Source organism: Aethalodelphis obliquidens, unplaced genomic scaffold, assembly GCF_003676395.1.
Source record: "Aethalodelphis obliquidens isolate GAN/ISIS:26980383/991018 unplaced genomic scaffold, ASM367639v1 scaffold6, whole genome shotgun sequence".
Taxonomy (NCBI): domain Eukaryota; kingdom Metazoa; phylum Chordata; class Mammalia; order Artiodactyla; family Delphinidae; genus Aethalodelphis; species Aethalodelphis obliquidens.
This window is the reverse complement of record NW_020837950.1, coordinates 53,899,241-53,921,791: the sequence shown is the minus strand read 5'-3', so window position 1 is coordinate 53,921,791 and position 22,551 is coordinate 53,899,241. Positions and strand designations below refer to the sequence as shown.

The 22,551-nt window shown below is 37.4% G+C and overlaps 1 protein-coding gene and 1 long non-coding RNA gene across 2 annotated transcripts in view; one reads left to right on the top strand and one right to left on the bottom strand.

Annotated features, from left to right (window-relative positions):
- Nucleotides 1-21,113, bottom strand: part of SYNPO2 (synaptopodin 2) — a 169,341-nt gene extending 148,228 nt beyond the window's left edge. The window contains exon 1 of the mRNA XM_027103606.1: nucleotides 20,694-21,113. Coding sequence (XP_026959407.1) covers nucleotides 20,694-20,798 — 105 coding nt within the window. The 5' untranslated portion in view covers nucleotides 20,799-21,113. The remainder of the gene's footprint in view (nucleotides 1-20,693) is intronic.
- LOC113619054 (uncharacterized) overlaps nucleotides 1-22,551 on the top strand; it is a 164,753-nt gene that overhangs the window by 108,193 nt on the left and 34,009 nt on the right. Inside the window, exons 13-14 of the long non-coding RNA XR_003432261.1 lie at nucleotides 9,200-9,421; nucleotides 19,594-19,777. This is a non-coding gene — a long non-coding RNA (uncharacterized LOC113619054). The remainder of the gene's footprint in view (nucleotides 1-9,199; nucleotides 9,422-19,593; nucleotides 19,778-22,551) is intronic.

Sequence of the window (22,551 nt, the reverse complement as noted above, 5' to 3'; positions counted from 1 at the left end):
TGGTGTCTGAAGAAAGGGCAGTCTTATGGGACTGAGCCCTTAACCTGTGGGATCTGATGCTATCTCAAGTAGATAGCATCAGAATTGAGTTAAATTTGTAGGACACTCAGTGTCTGCTGAGATTGGAGAAATGCTTGGTGGTACTGGGAAAAAACACATTGGAATGGTACTTTTTACAAAGCAAGTGGTGAATACGCCTACTGAATTAAAATGAGCATCAGAAGCCAATGCTAAAAATTAGATGGAATCCATAAATCTTGGAAGTGTAGTTGATTTTACCCTGAAATAACTCCCCTAATGGTTATGGACTCAGTTTGGAAAATTACATGAAAAAAATTCTTACAGTGAAGTTGAAGCTATAAACATAAATAATAACTGTGTGTTTAGCTGGACATTTTCCTTATTAATGCTGTCTGAGATTATTTTATAAGTGCCAAATCTCAGTGTTTATTAATAGTGAACTTGGCCAACTAAAACCCTAAAGTCTTATTTTTCTGAACTACTATCTAGCTGGTATCACGCATCACCTTATAAAACTGATTTTTTAAATTAAATGCAGAAATTTGCATTTACTGGTACAGCTAGGGCTCTAAGGTAGATGTGTTCCATTAGAAGGATAAGTTACAGGGAAAGAATGATTGCCATTTCTAGAAGTCTTTATTTGAACAGCTGTCATAGGAAGAAGGAGTAAACTTGTTCTATATTTCACTGAAGGCAGAGTTTGGGTCAATGAGTAGAAGTTACGAGTCGGAAGATTTCACCTAAATATAAAGAAACTTTCTCTTTGAGTAATGGTGACCAACGATGAATTCTTTAGATTTTATTGAGTCCCAAGACAAAAACTATTTTTCAAAAGGCTGGTTGCTTATCTATTGTAATGTTGTGGTGTTGTAAAAAGAAGTCCTCCATCTAGGGGCCAGTTGTATCAACTGAGATGTCTCTTTCAACTCTAAGGTTTTATGATCCCATTAATAGTTTCCATACTTTGCAGTTGTTGCCATTCTGCAATCAATCCTATTTTGCACCTAGACTTAAGCCTGTCAATTGATTTAACCTGTTAATTCATGTCTGCCCCAAGAGAAATTTCTCTTTATAAATTAAGTCTGTGTTCTCATTGTATATAGATCTATTATAAAGAGAGAAAAAAGGTCTCTGGATGGAAATGGGACCTGTAAACACAATGATTTTTAGTACATGTCTCATCTCAACTCCTAGAATTAATGACCTAAAGAGCTTCCAAATGTTAGTCAACTCTTAACCCCTTCCATGATGGTGACAAGGCGAGACCTCATTATGACTTCTCAGGCAAAGAGTTTTCCTTTGATTCTGACAGAAATTTCATGGAAACTATAGATAAAGCGTGTAGAGTTTTTAATGTTATCATAGGAACGCGCCAAGACACTTTCATGAATGCACAAAGAAAATAAAACAATAAAAGAAAGAACAAAGTATCAGGCACCAGAGAACATATTGATATTTCCACTCCAGCTACTTGAAAGGTGACTAGATTCAACAGAAAAACAAGTGGTGAAGGCGGGAAAACAAAGACTGAATTCATCTCAGACATACATCTGAAGTTTATAAGAGAGAAGCAGACAAGGACTATGTAACTGATTCATAATAATAGATACCCAAGATATTTCATGCAAGTATAACACAGGCATTTCCCAATTATCCATGATAATAGAACCAAGGATAGCAAAAAATGAACTGAAATCCATATAATTCGAAAATAAATTTGCCTCAAAATTCCATCCTTGTATCCTTTAGATTTTTCTAAAATCAAAATACTTTCTTATTTTTCCTTCATCCATATTACAGTAAAGGGGGTACTCAGTAGTAAAGGGACTAAAGGACAGACAATGCATAGGAAAATCCAGAATAGATCTCCTGGGTATTTACTGAGGGTCTCTTATGTGCAAGAAACCATCAGATAAAAGAAATGCAAAATATACTCCCTGCCTTTAAGGAACTTAGCATTTTCTTTGTCAAAAACTCACACTTATGAAACATCAAATACATTAGCAGTATATGATTAAGCACCAAATGCTTGGGCATTGACAATACATGGCATTGACAGTTTTAGAGACTAAAGTACTCATATTTTGTTTGGGGAGAGATTCATGAAAACAACTGGACTGAACTAAACTTTGAAGGATTGTTAGGAAAAAAATGGCTGGGTAAGATAAGAACGAAAGATGTGTTCTGGTGCTGTGTTCCTCTAACCTAGCTTAAAATGACCTATTGGACTGGGTTCCCCTACCTCCTCCCACACACATCCACCCACAAGCTAAGCTTTTAAACAATATTGCTTTTCTATGAAATGCTTAGAGGTAGTCAAAATCTTCTAAAGCCCTGGTCCCTAAAAGCATTCTTCTCTCTCTCTTTTTTTTTTGGAGGTCAGTGAAGCAGTTTCCCCTGTCTATCCTATCAATTAGCAGAAACTGGCAGTACTTAGAAACACCATTATTTCCCATAAACACATTCACAAAATTAAACAAGTAATATCTAAGCATTTGTGCTCATGAAGATTAAGTGATTTTGAGTGTTGTGAAAACGGAAATCCCCAGTGCAACACTCCTCTTTTAGATACGAGCAGAGGCATGTTCGGCAAGGTCAAAAGCAAATTAAGGGACAGAAAGAAGAACAAAGTCTCAGCACAGAAAAGGAAAAGCCAAGTTGAGTGATGGCGTCTGCATTCTCCACAGCATCATTTGCCATAAGGCCATCCTATCATAAGGAGGAACTGGTTCAAAGGAAGCGTTTGGGGCTACAAAGTCAGGGTTTCTCTCTGCACCTGCAGCAACCTTTAGAGCTAAAACAACAGTGAAAAACAGCAACATGGGTTGATGCAAAGACAGACTCTAGATGAAAAGCAGCAACACAGAAGGAACCTGAGAACGTTCAGCATTTCAGCTAGATTAATGATTTGGGGGTCACTGCAGAACACAGGCTCTGGAAATGGAAAACCAAAAAATGGGGGGTGGGGAATCATGTTCACATCATCTGTCTTCCACAAATGGGAGAGACCAGGAGCATGCTGTGAGTGACCAGGAAATGCCATTGTGCAACTGCTGAGTCATCTCATTTGTAGTTTACAGATAGCTTTTGGTATATGGATATCAACTTCTAGAAAGAGTCAGAGATAAGCACCCAGGCTGTGCTCTCTGGAAATCACATAGATATACGTATAATCACAATGCCCCCAGGGACACTAATAATTAGAAGTTTGCTATCTCCTCTTGCATACTCAGGAACAAGTTCACTCACATCCTTATGTGGCAGCCTTCCCGAGGATGGGTGTGGTCCATAATCCACCCATGTCTGCCCCATCAACCACTCTTTCCAGAAGTCTCCAAGACAAAGCTGCCTCTCTTCTAGGAGTGTTGAGGTTCCTGTATACAAAGCTGGAGACCTGTAAAATCTTCAAGGGGTTAAACTGCAATGTCTCCAGTCCTTGCCACCCCCTCCTATGTATGAGAAGGAAGGGCCAGAGCACACCTTTCCACAGCACTGTGTCACACATTGTCACTAGGACGCTGACACAGCTAATACTCTTAGTTTTGCAGAAGACAGTTCCTGCTGCTGCAACATACTCTCCCTCTACTGGAGTAAAAGGTTGTCCCCCGCCCACACCCCAGCAAGGCTGGGGAAAAGGCACCTCCATTTCCCACAGGCTCTTCCCTCTCCCACACACCCAAACATGTCACCTACTCTATGTCATGACATCCCATGGACATGTTTTTCTCTTGGGCTCACTCAGGACCAGCCCCATTGCCTCCACAAAATTAAACTAAGGGCCACGCACATGGAATAGATGGTCTCCAGGTGTGTAAGTTTCCATCCTTTGGATATTTCAACACAAGGAGCTTTATCTTTCATATTCTGCTTCTCTAAGGGCAAATTTACAATCACCAGTACTTTTTGTTGATGCCTATAGGCTGTCTGAGAAGCACATCTCAGCACAGAGTCATTCCTTCTGGGGCCCTGCTCCAGGCCAGGCTGCTGGGTCTGTCTAAGACCCCTTCTGCAGCACCAGCGAACTGAACAGTAAACCAGAGGTTGTCATTCCTCCATGCTTCATATTCTGTAGGTATGATCTTTTATATTATATATCAGACAAGTTAGGGACTTTTAATTATATTAAAACAAAATTATATAAACTATAATAAAAACTAAATACAGGTTTTGCAATACTTTTAATAAATTAAAACCAAAAAAAAAAAAAGAATTCTAAGACCTAAATTTCAATGATGTGTTTCCTAAAAGGAAGGCTCCTCTTGAAACTGACCCTGTGACTCTAAGAAAACAATACTACAATGATATTTATAACAATACTTTTGTATGTGGCTTTATCATGTATACAACCTATTTTCACATGTCTTTCAAAAGAGAGATATCAGAGTTTGATTATTTCTTTAAGATAAGTTTTTAAAATTCTGATTTATCTGACTATACCATCTTGATAATTCCATGGAAAGCTGCAAACCCTGATTCCCTAGGCATTAATACCTCCTTGTCCCTTACTTTTAAGACACTGATCATCTTTATACAAAATTTTTATCTTGAAACAATCTGGAAATTTAATGGAACTGGAACATGTGGGAATTTTTTTCTCTCAAAAATTTTTCTTTCAAGACATTTTTAAAAGTTACAAATCACTATCAATATTTTTAAATGTTTCAGAATGAAAGTATGTTACCTAGATTATGTGATCTTGACATTTACTTATTTTATCAGCCAAAGAGAATTATACTGACTAGCATAATAATGAGTGACATGTACATGATAAGAAAATATCTCTTTGCATATAACAGTTGGCCTGAAATTAATTCAGATACTCTTCATTTTCACTAAAAAAATATAGCATACTCTCAGACTACTTTTAGGGATTAATTCTATAGGAATGATCAGATAAGCACACAGATATATTTTATATATACAAAAGTATTCATATGAACACTATTTGTAATGGTGAAAAATTATAAATAACTTATATGTTTAATAGGGAATGGATTATATAAATTATGGTCAATCCATACGATGTAATTCTATGCAGTCATTAAAGAGATGATGTAAATCAGGATTCATTGACACAGAAAGATGCTCATGTTGTGTGTTTAATAAGAAAACACATTTAGTTCCATTCTTTTTACATGGAGTTGAATGTAAGTATGACTGTAAGTTGCTGTGTGTGCAGAGAGGGGACTGAGGATTCATTCACCAAAATGTTAATAACGTGTTATTTCTGGATGGTATGATTTTTATTTTATTTTTATCCTTTTCTGTAATTGAATTTTTTTACAATGACAGTGTGTCATTTTTTATAATCCAAAAATAAAAGCCATTTTCAGTTCTAGATATTTTTTAAAATCCAAAAATAAAAGCCATTTTCAGTTCTAGCTATTTTTTTTTTTTTTTTTTTTATTTTTTTTTCGGTACGCGGGCCTCTCTTTGTTGTGGCCTCTCCCGTTGCGGAGCACAGGCTCCGGACGCGCAGGCTCAGCGGCCATGGCTCACGGGCCCAGTCGCTCCGCGGCATGTGGGGTCTTCCCGGACCGGGGCACGAACCCGCGTCCCCTGCATCGGCAGGCGGACTCTCAACCACTGCGCCACCAGGGGAGCCCAGTTCTAGCTATTTTTTAAAAGACAGGCTTTAATCCATTTGTGAGGAAGAACCATGATTTGATTCAAAATACTGCACTTCAAGATGTGGAACTAAACTAATCCAGTGCAAGTTTACCAAGGACTATCTCCTTTTTCTCTTTGACACATTTTACACAAATGAGAGGCGTTTAAAGAATAGATGAAGAATATCAAGCACATTCCCTCTTCTCCGTCAAATTAAAATTTGTTTTATAAGTGAACAGGTAGGTCAGAATGAGTGGTTTTAATCTATGAGATAATCTCTATCCACCGTCTCTCTGGGGTTTCTAAGTAGGGTAAGGAAAACAAAGCTTAAAGGCTGTAAATCATGTCAGATCCAGAGTTTGAGTAAATAAGTTAGATTTATAAAAACATCAATTGTATTTAAATCCATGAATTCTTAATGATATTTTAAAAACATGTTGATTACATTTGTGTATGCTAGGGAACTACCTCTTTATTTAGAAAAATAATAAGGAAAGAATAAAGCATTTACCAAAAAAAAAAATCAGAAAATGCTGAATTCAGTAGTAATTCACTGCAGTACAATTTTAAGCATTAAAAAAGTAAAATCTAGCCAAAAAGCACATTAAATTGATACCATTTTGAGAGTTTTTGTTTTACTCATTTATTTATTTATTTATTTATTACATATACGTCCTGCAAATTATGGTTTGGAGAAATGAGAATTAAAGTCCGATAAAAATGCTGTATAAAGAAATGCCCTTCCAGAAAACACTGCTTTATTTTTCAAGTTAACAGAGAAAATATGACCATTCATGGGTGTTTTCTTTCATCTTTTACCTTTTTTTAAAAAATATTTATTTATTTATTTATTTATTTTTGGCTGCGTTGGGTCTTCGTTGCTGCATGCAGGCTTTCTCTAGTTGCAGAGAGTGGGGGCTACTCTTCATTGCAGTGAACAGGCTTCTCATTGCGGTGGCTTCTCTTGTCGCGGAGCACGGGCTCTAGGCGTGCAGGCTTCAGTAGTTGTGGCTCGTGGGCTCTAGAGCACAGGCTCAGTAGTTGTGGCACATGGACTTAGCTGCTCTGCAGCATGTGGGATCTTCCTGGACCAGGGATCGAACCTGTGTCGCCTGCGTTGGCAGGCGGATTCTTAACCATTGCGCCACCAGGAAAGTCCCTCATCTTTTATCTTCTTGATTTAAAATAGACCCTAGCTAAAAGGAACCTTAAAATTACATATTCTAAATCTTTCCTTTTATAAATAGAGGAATTGAGTCAGACAATTTTAGTTAAGGTCACAGAGTAAAGTCAAGTTAGACCAATGCCTAAAATTCACGCCTCCTGATTTCCAGTCCAATCAATGGTCTTTTCACTGAACCTCTTGAATTGGCATCTGGTAACTACATAATATCTAATAAAAATAGGAACACACACACATATAAAGCATATATATCACTCTTCTAATTACCCTTTAAACAAATTGCTCATTAAAAAAGCATCAGATAAAGCTTCAGCATAATCAGGCTTTTCAGTAGTTGCCATTCTCACACAAAAGAATAAAAGATATACATTTACTCATTCATTTATTCAACAACCTTTTAATAAGAATATGGCTTAAGTACCTAGTCACACATATGTGTATGTCATTCACCTTGAAGAGCACTGTTTTAGAAGATGCCAAGAGCTAGGCTCATGCTTTCAAAGAGTAAGGTGACAATATAAGTGTGGAAAATGCAAATTTTTAAACTAGAAATACCAATGAGAAACAAGCTTCTTTATCATAGCCTTTAGCTCTATCAAAACAATAATATTTGTTTGCTAAGTACAAAATAGGAAGGCATACTGTGGTCTGAAGTCACTCTTTGCTACCCTAGCTCCAGGAGCCTGGGGGCTGAGTAAGAGCCGTGGTTTGACCATAGTGTGAGTACTTCTAAAGGAAGAATGCCCTTGTTTCATGCTGTGCCATCCCAGTCCCCTTCTCCCTGCCCTTTACCCTCTTCTTTAATCCTGTGGCAGAATCATGTTCTGGCTCCTACTTGCCTTTGATACAGATTCTGAACCGCTCATTTATTCTTATCATTCAAAACATTTATCCTTCAAACTTCTGATAAAATTTATGAACTTCCTCAAACAATGTGTACTTGCTTTCAACTGAATGCAATTTTATCCCTTACTAAATTAAAAAGGAGAATCATTATTAATCAGTCAATTAAAAAATAATAGTCTTCATTGCATACCTACTATGTGCCTGGGAGAAATAAATATAAACATTCCATTGCAGAAAAGATCATGGGCAAAGTCATAGAGACCTGGGAGAAGAATTAACATGTCAAGTTCAGGAGAAAATGAGAACAGCCTCCCCGGAAGAAGCAAGCTGCTCAGACCAGAGACAGCGATAGGAGGCAAAGGGCCTTAAAAACCTTGAAAAGGAGTTTCTATGAGAGAAGGCCTGGACTGTGGAAACACACTCCTGGAAAGTAATTCTCCATACTTGTTCATCTCAGCTCTGAATCAAAAAATCCAGCATGTTTTTATCTTTCCATGAAAATCAATTAAGAAAGAGAGATGTATGCAGAACTTTCTCTCTCTCTCTCTCTCTCTCTCTCACTCACACACACACACACACACACACGCACACACGCACGCACGCATGATATCATTCCTTTTTTCTTCTGCAGATAAGGCAACATCAGATTAGGTGTCTTGCTTAGGAAGCTATGGTGGAAAGAGAGGCATAAAAAGAATAGAGATTCTTTATAGATAAAGAATGAGAATTAAGAGAATGGGGGCAGTGAAGACAGAGAAGAAGGAATTTTCCTTCTCAAATAAGAAAAAGAAACAGAGGGTAAGAGAAGTTGAGGGTAATAAAAAACAGAATGGAAGACATCATAATGGGATCCTTAATTGAATTTGTGTCTACTCTCAGTCCTGCGCCTGCAGCTGAAGGAAACCCTTGGTAACTCACTCAACATGAAGCTACATGGTCATTTTGGCACAGAAGAAGCAGACAGCGATGAGCTTTCTCTCCCAGATTGCAGCTCTGCCTCAGGATGAAATTGTTCTGATCAACATTTCCCCATCTGGCAGGCAGGCGGCCAAAAGATTGGAGACCTGAAAATGGGTCACTGCGTTTTGACTCCCTGCAGCAGGCCATACATGTAATGTAATATTTACACAATTCAATCTAATATCCGTCATGCTGAGCACCATCCAATGGAAAATGTTATGTTTTTCATGAAAGAAATAAAAATAAAGGTGACTGCTACGGTAGTACCTGACTCCCAAGGCCTAAGCCTTTCACAAACTTTTTCATTTTAGCTTGATCTTGACTGATGAAAATAACTTTCCACTGTTTGAAAAGCTAAAAATACACAGAGTTTAACTACTATCATTTACTTAGAAAAAGCAGCCTTATATAGTAACAACTTCTAATTTAGAAGACAAGAGTTGGGGGTTGGGGGGAGGGACTGAAATGCTCATTAGCCTTCCCCAAAGGCCCTGGCACAGAGTTTTCCTGACTATTCAGAGATTAGCATCCTATATTTACTTACCAGGGACAATTTATTTTTCTTTTATATTTTCAAAGCACTTGAAATGATTCCTTCTCTTTGTGATGATTTCCATATGCTGTTTCCAATGAAAGGGCGATGGCTTACTGAGTGAACATAAGGCCACATTCTGAAACCATTACATGCCATCTCACAGGGAGAGATCCTGAGGACTGCAGAAGCCCTTCTTACAATACTGAGATCCGGATCTCAAAAGGCATTGCAAGGAAGACGGCAGATAACCCTTCAATTTTATAAAGGTTGGTTAAATAAAATTAGAATAACCACAAATGTGATAGCAGTAATTTTTAAAAACCCTTGAATGTTTCCTGTGTGTTAAGTAATTTGCATGCTCAATTTCCAACCCTGAGAACAATCCTTGGAGCTAGGTGTTAACACTATCCCCATTTTATAAATGAGAGAACTGAAGCCCAGAGACTAATATGATTGAAAGAGTCAGAGTTTACTTGCTTTAAACAGAGCTCAACATAAATATAGGCAAATAATTCTTCATGGCTTGAGGTATTTTCCTTTTAAAAATCTGTACTCAGCAGAAATCAACACAATACTGTAAATCAACTATACTCCAATAGAAAAAAAATCTGTACTATTTTTAAGAGGGACAATCATTTTATTTGGCCTTGTGAAATGTATAACTTAAAAGTATCACAAGACATATTATTAACTGATTCCTTGGATCTCAGATTCCTCACCTGTAAAACTGGTGACATTTTTTTATCTATAAAAACAGCAATTCCATTACATAGTATGCTATTTTACAGATAAGGAAACTGAGGCTCAGAAAAATGTGTTTAAACCTACACGGTAAGTGGTAGCCAGCATTAAAATGCTCGTATCCTTTCAATGGGTCAGTTTCCAAATAATATCTAAATAAGATCATCTCTTTTTTGAAGGAGAAATGAAATTAAGACAAACTAGAAAATATAATAAAATTCTTTGCTCTAGGTCTGACACTGAAGTCAAAATAAACAGGATCTATGTATCAAATTCTATTTGACACTCCTTAAATTCTTCTTCTCTCACTGGGAGAATCAATGTCAGAGGAAGAGGAAAGGTTAATAGAATTTTTAACCAAACATCTACACAAGAAGCGGTAGTAATAATTCATTTAAATAAAGTGTTCTAAAGACCGGCCAGTAGGCTGTTACATTATGAAAAACTGAAAGGGATGAAGAGGAACTATGAAGAAAACAGCTCAAAGTCATTCTCTAGGACCAGTATGTTAATCATCTAATGATGGGAACATAACGGCATGGTCAGGGTTCCCAGGAGAGAGTTTTTCATATTTATCACTGTGAAAGACTGGACTTCTTATAGCAATTTCTCATGGAAATGTGTGCCAGCTACACTGGCGTCTTCACAGTTCCTTGAATGTGCCAAGCATGCTTCTGTCCCAGGGCTCTTGTACTTGTAGTGCCCTATGCCTGGAAGACTTCCCCCATTATCTGCCAAGCCAACTGGAACTCCCATGGACTTTTATTTTCAACTAAAAAATGAGAAGGAGCTCTAACTAATGTTTAATCCACTTTCATATATGGATTGACACCAGTACCCTGGTCCAGTCTGGTCCAGATAGTTATGAGTTTCATACAGTACTTGAGGTGACGCCACCGAGCAGGGGACAGGGGCTCCTAACACGGCAGAGGGGAAAGAGGCTTCCTCATGTGTTCATTGTCTTGCAATATATTATGTTTTACGGTGCTTGATTAAATGAATTTCCATGTTATTATCTAGTTTTAACCCTCACAAAATGACACAAGTTAAAAATATTCCTGAAAGGCAGCTATTGATTAAAGATAACATCTACATTTCAGGCACAAGAGAAAAAGATATATATTCCTTCAGAAACTCTTCATCAGCCATGTAGCGAGATTAAACACCATTACTGTTTAATCATATGTGACAGGTTGGTAAAATATTCAAAATTACCAAGAACACTATTTGGAATACGGATTTATATCCACTGTTGTCAGAGAGGAACTTTTGCTTTATTGTGCTCTATGATATCAGCTAGTGTTAGTATGAAGTAGTCAGGACTAAGATATTTCATAACCAAGCATCCAGAGCATGAAAAACTTCCAGATTTGTTTTTTTTTTTTAACAGTGGTTGAAGTCAGGCAATACTCGATTTAAAGCATTACAGAATTAAACCAAATGATAATGTTTAGAAAGCGTCTCATGGATGCATTTTAAAATGGTTAAAATAATACAATATGGCAACAAACCGAGATATATTTTTTATCAGCAAATATTGTTGAAGATGTAAAGAAAAACCGGGAAATTGCTAGAAATAAAATTAGACCAACCTACATGTTGGAGGAGTTTTGCTGTAAAGTTAAATAAAAGAATATATGTTTCTGGTATATCCCAGCCTACAGTATTTTCTTGATTCCATTTCAACACTGAAATAGATGAAGAACTACTCCTTTGGAGAGCCGATACAGAAAAATACTGGAGATAAGTTCTCAAAATAAACGAATTCTTTAATTTAAAAAAAAATCAATGTTTTATGGGAAAAATGTAAATAAAACCACTGATGAAGTAGCCGCCTTAACAGGGATTAACAAAGAAAAGATTCTAGGGTAGGTTATGAAGTGCCTCACATAAAATTCATTCAGTACATTATTTGTAGGAAAGTTACATTGAAGAGAGAAGCAAAATAAATGGAAGACAAAAGTGCAAAAGTGCTGCAGGATATCATCAATATGGTTAATTGAATAAAAACTCACATTTAATATATACTGGAATCTATAAAGCATGTGATATCGGGAGTGCAGGGGGTCGTTCAGAGCATGCACTTTGGTGTCCAACTGGCCTCTGTCCTAGGCCTGCCTGGACCTGCTTTACAACCTTAGTTATTCACCTAACTTCTCTAAGGCTCAGTTTTCCCATCTGTGAAAAAAAGGATAGTTAAGCCTACTGTGAATGATATAATACATAAAGCACTTAACTGTACAGAGATTTTTTTTAATGTTATGGTTATTTTGATGATATGATGGGGAGACTTTGAAGTATTTTTAGAAGTGGTATAACAGGTGATTTAGAACAATCTCTCTGGCAGCTCTCTGTATCATGAACCTGAGAAATGTGAAACCCAAAGCAGGGAGACAGCTAAAAGGCCAAGGTAGTTATCGAAGAGACAGCTAGTGAAGGCCTGAGCTGAAGGAGTGGGAGTAGCACACCGAGCAGGAAGTGAGTGAGCTACTGAGAAGGTAAATTCAGTACCGCCAGTTTCCACCTCAGTGCGTTGGTTTCATACCCCTTTAATGTGTCTTAAGCTACAGGGTAAAATTCTCAAACATGGTCCTACTGCTAGAAAATTTTTGCTTCAAAAATAAAGTAGCATGCATATATACACTAATATATATAAAATGGATAACTAATAAGCACCTGCTGTATAAAAAAATACATAAAATTCAAAATAAATAAATAAAAAATAAAGTAGCATGGAATTCCCTGGTGGTCCAGTGGTTGGGACTTGGCACTTTCACTACCGTGGCCTGGGTTCAATCCCTGGTCAGGGAACTAAGATCCCGTAATCTGCAGACACAGCCAAAGACAAAAACAAATAATAATAATAATAAAGTAGCATGTCATATTTGTTAAGAAGACATGGGAAATCTGATTAGAAAAAAAATTTTAAATCTATCCTTCAGAAGACAGAATTATGAAAGTTTCTAGTCTGTTTCTATTTCATTTCCTAAATTATTTGTTCCAGAAACAAAAGTTTCAAATAGTGATCTGACACTAATTTAAATTAGTGAAAATATACTTAAAGTCAGAATAGAAGAAGTAGGTGTAGTTTATGGGACTACAAAAATCTTTCCACCATGGTCTGTTGAGGTCTTTCTTCCCTTCTTAACTGGCTGTTCAAACTACACTAAACCCCAAAATGTGTGTAGGAGCTTAGAAGACAAACCCCAGAGTCAAACTGGGTGAACCCCAGGTCTGCCCCTACCTACCTGTGTGACCCAAGGAAGTCACTTAACCACTTTCTGCCTCTGTAATGGGGATCTTAAATGGGGGTAACCTCACAGGGTTCTCCATTATATTTAAAAGGTGATCAAAGAATTGTCCAGCACCCAGTAAACATTAATATGAGTTTCTTAAAATTATCTCCAGAAGGCAATAAGATGTTGGGAGGAAAATGATACTCTGAACATTATTATAGATTTTTTCTGGAAAAAATAATCTGTGTCCTAAAACGGTGAAATCCAAGCCAGGTAAGTTTTGATAAAGGAAGGAGTATTGCCTAAGTAGGATCAGATAGAACACAAACACATAGTTCTGTTCAGGAAAAGTCATCCACTACATTGTTTTATCAGTGCAGTACCCACACTGCTTCCAAAGAAAAGTGGAGAAGCTAGTCTTGGGTGAGTAAGATTATAAAAAACCAAAAACCAATGGATAGGAAAACTATTTGTTACATAATCAAGTGACACAATCTTTCATTTATAATGTTTCAAAGAGTAAATCCACCACATTTTTTAGTACTTTATCTGAAACACACCAGATTTATACACAAGTTAAGGAAAACTACATCCAGACCGTCATAACACAAAACTATATCTACTATCGCTGATGATCTGCCACATGCCAATGGATTTCACAAAGACTTTGAAGATAACAGTTTGTTGAGAATGCGGCCATTTCTGCTTTTTAATAATAAGAAAAGAATGGTAAATAATTCAGAAAAATTAAGTGCCTAAGATAATTCAATACTGTAAATATGTTCTCACTGAGGTGGTCAAACAATGAAATATTCCCCAAAGAGCAAATGTTATATCTGTTTCTCAGATGAGCTTTTAACTTCATGAAGTTGTTTACTCTTTCAGATTATTTAATGAAGCCGATGCAGGAATTCTCCATTTCCTTTTACAAAAACCTCATGGCATTTAGTTTCATCATGAATCTGTTAATAAACATTTTGGAGTCCATATATTTTTCAGGTTTATTTACAAGTAAACCAGTTCCCTTTCCAGTCTTGTCTCTCATTGCACGTTAGCTCAGAGATGCGTTTCCTGTAATCGTTACAGGAAGATTATAAAAACCCCTAATGGGCCCTCAGGCCCATTAAAAGAAGAAATCATTACAAATGCTTTTAAAGATCAAATCTTAGATTGGTGACATTCTGATACAATTCTGTATCGAAGTCACTGCAATGTTCAGCATTACTAAATGATATCCTGTTCTCTTATCCAGGATGATGCAGAGTGATATGATGCCCCTGCTAGAGGGAAAGAATCATATTTGACTTAAGGCTGTTTTATATAAGATTTTTTTCAAATAATTTTTTTCATAATCAGTTTTTTTATCTATAAACTGAGCATAATAAAACTTTGTCTACCCCACCAGTATCAAAGGAGATCATATATGTTAACCCACTAAGACGATTGTAGGATAAACAAATGAAGTATTTGTAGCTAAATATAAAAATTAGCTTATATTCCTGAATACATTAACTAACAGAGGGAGCTAAATTATTTTGGAAGCTGACCTGTCTTTTAAAACCATTACCATGAAAAATATGCAAATATTATCCAGTTAGGTATAATGTGTATGTCCCAATGATATTACATACTGACTTTTGGAATTTGCAGTATGAATTTATTTTTAAAAAAAACCAATCACCTTTATACCCAATAAAAGTTCAGAGTACTTCTAACTTGAGAGTTCTAGCCTCTAATAGGTGTTCAAGAAATAGGTGTTCAAGAAACACCTCTTTAGACTTAACCAAAGGTATGCATCTGCCTAATAACGAAATGCATCCCAGGTTATAAAGTACTGATTCACATTCAACAAAAGAAGAAGAAAAGGAAAAAGAAGTAGTTTACATTTCATTAAGCTCAAAGTCAGATTTTCATGCATTCTACCTGGAAACAATAGCTTCAACATGATCAATGGAAGTCATATGAGTTGGTGATAAGTTTTCAATCTAACACACATCAAGTATGTGTGATTGATAATATGAACCTGTATGATGGAACTGATGTTTTTGAGGAGTGCCTATCATTCTGTTATAAATGTGAAACTATTTTATTTCTTCCAGTAACTGCTTTTGACTACTATTATAAAACCAAATCCCTCCCTTAATAATACTTTGGTGAGATCCCATGCATTTCTGGTGGCTTTTGGTTATTAAAACGGTCTAGTCCGATTACAGCTTGATCTAACACCTAACTCTAATCTCTCTCCCTAAGCACGGTGGCTGGCTTGTGGCTCCAGGGCTTGGCAAGAGGAGGAAAGTGCTGTCTGCTCTTTACCAGCCTCCCACCCACTCCTCCCAGGTTGAAGGCAGGAAGGAAGGCTGGAGAAGGAGGGGGAAGGTAGATCTATTTATTCATAACTGAATGAGGTGGCATTTCTCTCTTTCTTGGTTTTTGTGCTTCTCTGGTTAATGTTGAGCGGCCATCACTGTCCTCTCTGCAGCTGGTGTCCAAATGCGGGGACACTTGTGTGGTTCCTTCTAGGAGCCCTGGAGGGCTTTGCCCTGCATAGTTCCCTAACACAGGAAATAGGGCTCCTGTCCAGCACTTCTCTAGCCCTTCCAAGCCCCCAATGCCAGCTTGTTCCTGCCAGCCCCTGGCTAAGAGCTTGGCCTTTCTGGGTAGGCCAAGCAAGATGGCTCAAGTCCTGCCAATGACTTTCTGTGATATTCGTTCATCCATGGGAAATGCAAGGATCCTTGCCTTACTAAATGGACAGGTTCCCATTCATTCTCTCTCTGTTTCTCTTTTTCTCTCTCCTTTTCCCTCCTGCATCTTTCTCCAGTTTTATTCCCCCCACCTTCCTCTCCCTACCCCCATCCCACTGTTCACATAGGCACTAGGCAGGCCAGCAACTGCACTGACAAGGAAGACATCCTACCAGGGATGCACCTGGAACATTTCCTGGCATATGACAAGGGCCTGATAAATGCGAGCTACATATGGACTATGTCTAGATAATGGCAAGGTTCATGCATAGTCATAGTCATTATTTTATCTCATTGTCCTTCAACAAATGATCTGTCTTAAAACATGCAATTCTAAAATAAAAATTTTATGTAACATCTGCTTAATAGATTTAGCTAGTGTGCACGGATTTCTATAAGCATAGCTATTTTTAGAATTTCTAAAAAGTGCTCAAAAAAATCAATAAATATTAAGTGATCAGCCATATTTACTAATAAAGATGTTCCTAGGTTTCCATTTGTAGTAAGGAGCATTTATCCTGAAATATACATATTTAAACATCAAAATCTTTCCTATTTTCCCTTTAGAAATAGCTATGTTTCTTGAATTATTCTATCTGAAACATTTTAGATACCTCACTGATGTCACTAAGGGATATGAATTATGTATTTGAATGTGCTTTGCCTAAATACTTTTATTCAAATGTTTAAAGAGAGGATATACAATAATAGATGAGAATCATTAAATCCACCTTGCCTCATAAAATGGATGATTGTAATTTGTCATCTAAATTTTAATAAAGTTATTTGAAACTGGATTAAAATTCATTTTAATAAGTACCATAGTGGTCTATACTTTTGAGGAAAGCTTCCATTTCTTTATTTTAAATAGATTTATTTTTTTATTTTTGGCTGCATTCAGTCTTCGTTGCTAGTGTGCGGGCTTTCTCTAGTTGTGGCTAGGGGGGCTACTCTTCGCTGCAGTGCCTGGACTTCTCATTGTGGTGGCTTATCTCGTTGCCGAGCACGGGCTCTAGGAACGCAGGCTAAAGTAGTTGTGGCTCACGGGCTCTAGAGCGCAGGCTCACTAGTTGTGGCGCGACGGGCTTAGTTACTCCGCGGCATGTGGGATCTTCCCGGACCAGGGCTCGAACCCGTGTACCCTGCATTTGCAGGCGGATTCTTAACCACTGCACCACCAGGGAAGTTCCCCATTTCTAACCATTAAAACATGTAAAGAATAAACAGTCTAAACATTTTTTGTTCATGATTCTCAAAATGTGAGTTATTTCTGAATCATTCATAAGATTTGTTTGCAAAACAAAAATTTCTCCCCATTTCTTTATGTGGAGATTTTCCAAAGTGATTTTCCAAGAGTATGTCCAGGGACATAGCCATGTAAGTAGATGTTCCAAATAAGACAGTTTTGTAAAATAAAAGTGCTAACATACTTTTCATAAGGACATCTGCACAGACACAATGGGGTTTTATGTTGTAATTATGTCTGAATAAATTTGTTTCTGTGGATGATGTCTTGGAAATATACCTTGCAAGAGTACTGTTTTATGACTCTGTATTAGAAATGTTTGCTTCTCACCACATATATTTAGAACAGAAACTAAAAGATATATAAACATTTAAAAACTAGGGCAATGTTATTGATTATTTAGGGCCTTTTAGAAATTCTATTTATCTTGAAAACAAAGCAGAATTTTATGGCCTTGAGCTTCAATGTCAATGAAAATTTTTATTATTGATATTTCTGTTAGTGATCTTTAAAAGATGGGGTTCACCTACAGTTCAGCCAGCGAGCCAAATACTAAAAACATTTGAATATCTTTCAAAAATGACTAAACATGTCACTAGAAGGATATTTACTGGGAATTATAACGCTATTAAATTCTGATCATTCTTAATAATATTAGAATTACTTTTTTTCTTTTTCTAAAAATATTAGACTAGTTTTTCTTTTGCTATTTCAGCTTGCTAGATTTTCATTCTATATAGAATTATTGAAAATCTAAACACTAGATATTTACAACGAGCCAAAAATTTGTTGTTATCTAAAGAGCAGCTTTGTAGCACACCCATTTTAAGGGGCATGATTTAAGCACTGTGTGAAAATTTCTTTTTTTTGAAAATAATCTCTTCAGTTTCCAAACTATTCTTCTGCATGTTCTTCAAAACTGTGAGCATTTTGTTTGCCAGCAACCATCCCCTACTCAGCCTTTCTGTCTCTTTTCTCTTCATCCTCCTACTTGGAGGTAACTTGGCTCTAATAAGTTTTAACCAGTCCTTGGAAAAGAAGAAAATCTATGCCAAGCAACATACACTTCACCTTGATCTCAATGAGAGACCTTTAGTAGAATTGAGTTGACTTAATGTTTTGAGTGAAAAACAGTGATTCCAGTGAGGCCATGGCCTTGATAACGTAGAAATTGACAAGCACTTTGTTCCAAGGGTTTTTGGGAACAAATAATGCTAGTAATAAGAAATTAAATATAATAAGTTTTAATTAAATATAAAACCAGACCAAGAAAAGTGGGCATTGCCAAAGAAATTTAGAAATTATACCTTCTTCAGAAGGCTCTCTGGTCACTTTTACATATGGCAAAAAACTATAGATTATTCTCTCTCTCTCTCTCTCTATCCCTCTCTCTCTTTTACACACACACACACACACACACACACACACACACACACACACACACATACTATAATTAAGGCAAACATCCAGGTGCCTTCATAATATTTTAAAATCAGTAACTTTATAGCAACACAAACTAAAAAATTAAAGCAAACATCCCGATGCTTTAATATAATGATCTTTTTAAAACCAAAAATATATTTCCTGGGTATTTTAGGAGAGATGGGGGGAGAGCAGGACTAAATTTCTTGATCCTCATACAGACTAATAGCCTCTTTGAATCCTGGTAATAGAGATGCTATCAGCAGAGGAGCACCTCCAAAACACCCTTCACTAGCAATTTGCTTCAGTTCTTCAAAAAAATCACACAGTGGTTCCACTTTGAAATAAGCACATCAAGAAGTCGGGAGAACCCATTCTATTCTGTAGGTCTGGCTATGAAAGAGCCACCAGGAATCACAGCTTCTAGCCACTCCTGTCCCCACATTTTAACTGGTAGGCAAATGATTCTAAAACTGTACACTAATAGGGCTGTAGAAAACTCGAGCAACATAGAACCTCACTAATGGTAGAGTCCAGTTTCCACCGTACTTCTCTCCTTTTCCCACCCCACTCAAAATCTTTGTCTCTCTCTCCCTTTGCACACACACACACAAAGACACACACATCAGATGAATCAGGAAGGGTGATCTGTCTCAGGCCCGGCTGCAAGTTAGATCAGAGCTGGAATTAGGACCCAAATCTCAGTAATGGGAGCCAGCCGACGGCTATTCTAGACCCGGGACAAATCCACTTCAGTCTCATGAATTCTGTATACGCTGAATTAGACATTAATATTTTGTCTGATGTTGGCTGCCATTCACTCCTAAAGAAACACAGTGAAACCAACCACCTTTCCGTACCCTTTAATCACTCTGCCAGTTCCAAGCCGAAGACCAAAGACCGGAGGCAAGTTACTTAACCTCTCAGGGTTCTTTCCTCATCTCAAATTAGCGGGTTGAAGTGGGAATCTCTGAGGAACTTTTCAGTTCTAAAAATTTCTGCTTTCTCCCGTTTCATGCTTCATTCCTGATGTTTGAAATTTTCACTAGGTGGCAGGATTCCACCATCGCATTATGAAAGGATTTTCCTATGGAAGCCTGGGTGCAGAAAATTTCAAAGAAACTCCTTTTTTCACAGTGAACATTAAGGAAAAAAAAAAGCCAAAGGGAAAGAAGAATAACTACAAAGGCCTGTGGTCCATATATTTCATAAGGATCTAGATACATTTTTAATGTAAGTATAAAACAGGAAATTAATCAAACATGTTCTTTCCTATAGTACTTCAATTTAGTATTACAATCAGGTGAAAGTCTGCTTATTTTCATGTATTTAAACATTTGTTTTAGCTAAATCACAATTAGACAATGTCAGATCCCCTCAAGCAAACTGGTAAGCATATTGAGCTAAGAAAAAAAAGCAATCTAATGGAAACACAAACATCTAAAATATTTTAAATCATTATTAGATGCATTTCAAAGTTACCTCTAAGTACTTAAAATATATTTCCAGTGTCTTTGAATTTTATTTTGAGCACCTAACCAGACGAATGCACATGATAGAACAAAGTACTTGGATTTTTGCATTTATTAGCCAAATCCTTAAAAGAGTATTCTTTCAAATAGATTTTATGGCATCTTCATCATATTTTTTAAAAATTATTGCCCCAAATTGGGCTTCTCATAAATGCTGTATAATAAATGTCATTACCAATACTTTATGAGGCCCCAAAAAAGCCAAGCCAATTGGTTATGCTGAGCTGAGCACTTCTCCTCAGCCAGAGCCAAGGAAAGTGACATGAAACAATAACAACTGCAGATTCTAATATTGCCTAGAAGAAACGTCCCCAAGTGTCTTGCTGGATGCCGGAGAAGAAGCTAATTACGTAGGCTTTTGTTCAGCTAATAAAATATGGCACGCTTTCTTCCCCATTAATGGCTGATTAATTACATATGTGCTATATGTTACTCTCCAAAGTTTCTTTGGTAAAAACAAAACAAAAAAACCCACACCCTAGAAAGATTCAATGTCAGCATCAAAATCAAACTAATATAGAGACTACTGGATCAGAACTTGAAAAACCATCAACAGGTTGCTTTCATTCCTTCCTTCCCAGCCCAGAACCGTGATAACCCATCCTCGATGGTCCTACCTTAGCAACTTGTAAGGGCTGCTGCTGCTCCTTGCCACCTTGCAGTCTGAACCCCCAGGGCGCCCCTCCGGTCATGGAAATGCAGATAAAATCCCCGGTGCCCATTTTCTTCTTTTAGCTGGGTAACATGAAGAGCTTGAAAAGACAGACGAAGCCTGGGTGCGGTTGAGGCTAAGCCGTGAGCTTCGGGCTCCCGCTAGGGAGGCAGGACTGAGGCGCGCAGAGCCTCCGCCGTAGCAGCCGCTGCTGCCCCGGCCGCCGCTTCGAATTTGCGCTGCTAATGGGATCCTTCACAAGGCGGCAGAGGCGCTGGAGGCATCAAGCGCACAGCCCACTCTTGCGTCACGCTCCTTTGCTCAGCCCACCTTCAGGAACGGAAAGAGCCTCACACAGAGGAGAATGTCCCCCATTTGGGGCAAGATGCGGGGCGGGGAGGGGAACAAAAGTTCTCTAGCTCTAACGAGAGAACCCAACCCTTAAAAGAAAGGATAATAGGAAAACTTTCATTGAATAATTCTATAAATAGTAGAGGACAGATGAAGGTTTTAATCTCCAAGCCGCAAGTGACATCCTAAAACATGAGCTCTGAGAAGTGAACTACTAGAGGATTAGATTCTCTCAAATAAATGTTTTGAGAATTACCACATTGATGATTGAAACAGACAAAAAGAAGTTTAAGTGGGTTAAATTATTATTTTTCTTAGCTTTTGCTGTCTGTAGCCTGCAGAACTAATCTGCAGGAAATAAAAGAAAGCGAAACATTTATTTTTAAAAGACAAAAACCTTGTACTCTGAAAAGTGCTTTTCTGAACTGGTGCTTATATAGTTCAGAAGAAGGAGAAGAGAGACAGATAGAAAGAGAGAGGGAGAGACTATTTCCCCCTGGAAGCTACATTCTTATAACTACATCTATTGCCTGGTTTGGAGTATTTTAAATTTAAATAAGTGTTTCATTTTCTTCCTTCTTCAACAGGAAGGAAACTTCTTAAACCTGAATAGTCAGCCAACTGAATACGATGTCACCAACAAGTTTCTTCTTTTTAGTCTTTCATCTAGTGTTCTGAGTCTGGGTGGTCCAATATAAAAGTTGATTTTATATGTGGCCCAAAATAGTTTAACGTTTTAAATCTGAATATGACCTACCCAAAATTGCACAAATGGAACATTTTTATTTTCCCATAATACTTTTATTTTCCATGACATTCATCCACATAAAAACACACTAAATAAAGAAGAGCCTGGGAAAGTTAGTTTGTGTTACATGTGGCACCAGACCAGTGACTTCCAGACTCTGCCTGTTTCAGTACTAGGAAGCATCATACAAGCCCTGCTCCCAGAACCCAAATGTGTCCTTGATTTTATTTGTGCCTCATCACTGGAGTAAGAAAGACCATGTAATCAGAGACTGGTGGCTCCAGAAGAGACCTTTAGAAGGTCATGAAGACCAGATTCTCATCCCAAGTTTTCTTCTCTTCAGAGAGGTGAATTGACTTTACCAAAAATCTTTCTTTGAAAAAAAGAATTTTACAAGTGACATCCTAAAATATGAACTCTGAGAACAAAAGAAAAAGAAAAGAACTTTTTACATTTGTTCGTTCTGCTTTCTCCTGTCCCTTCCACTTCTCACCCACTCCAGTCTAGCTTCTGTCCCCACAAAAGAAAAAGCTCTCAGCAAGGTCACTTATGACCTTCTTGCTTTTGTGTAGCCCTTAATATTATTGACCACGTCCTCCTTAATTGTTTTCTCTCTTAGGCTTCCAGGACACAGCATGCTCTTGGCTCTGCTCCTGCCTGTCCAACCACTCTTGCCTTTGGCAGTTCTTGGCCTCTACTCATCCATTAAATGTTGGTGTTCTGT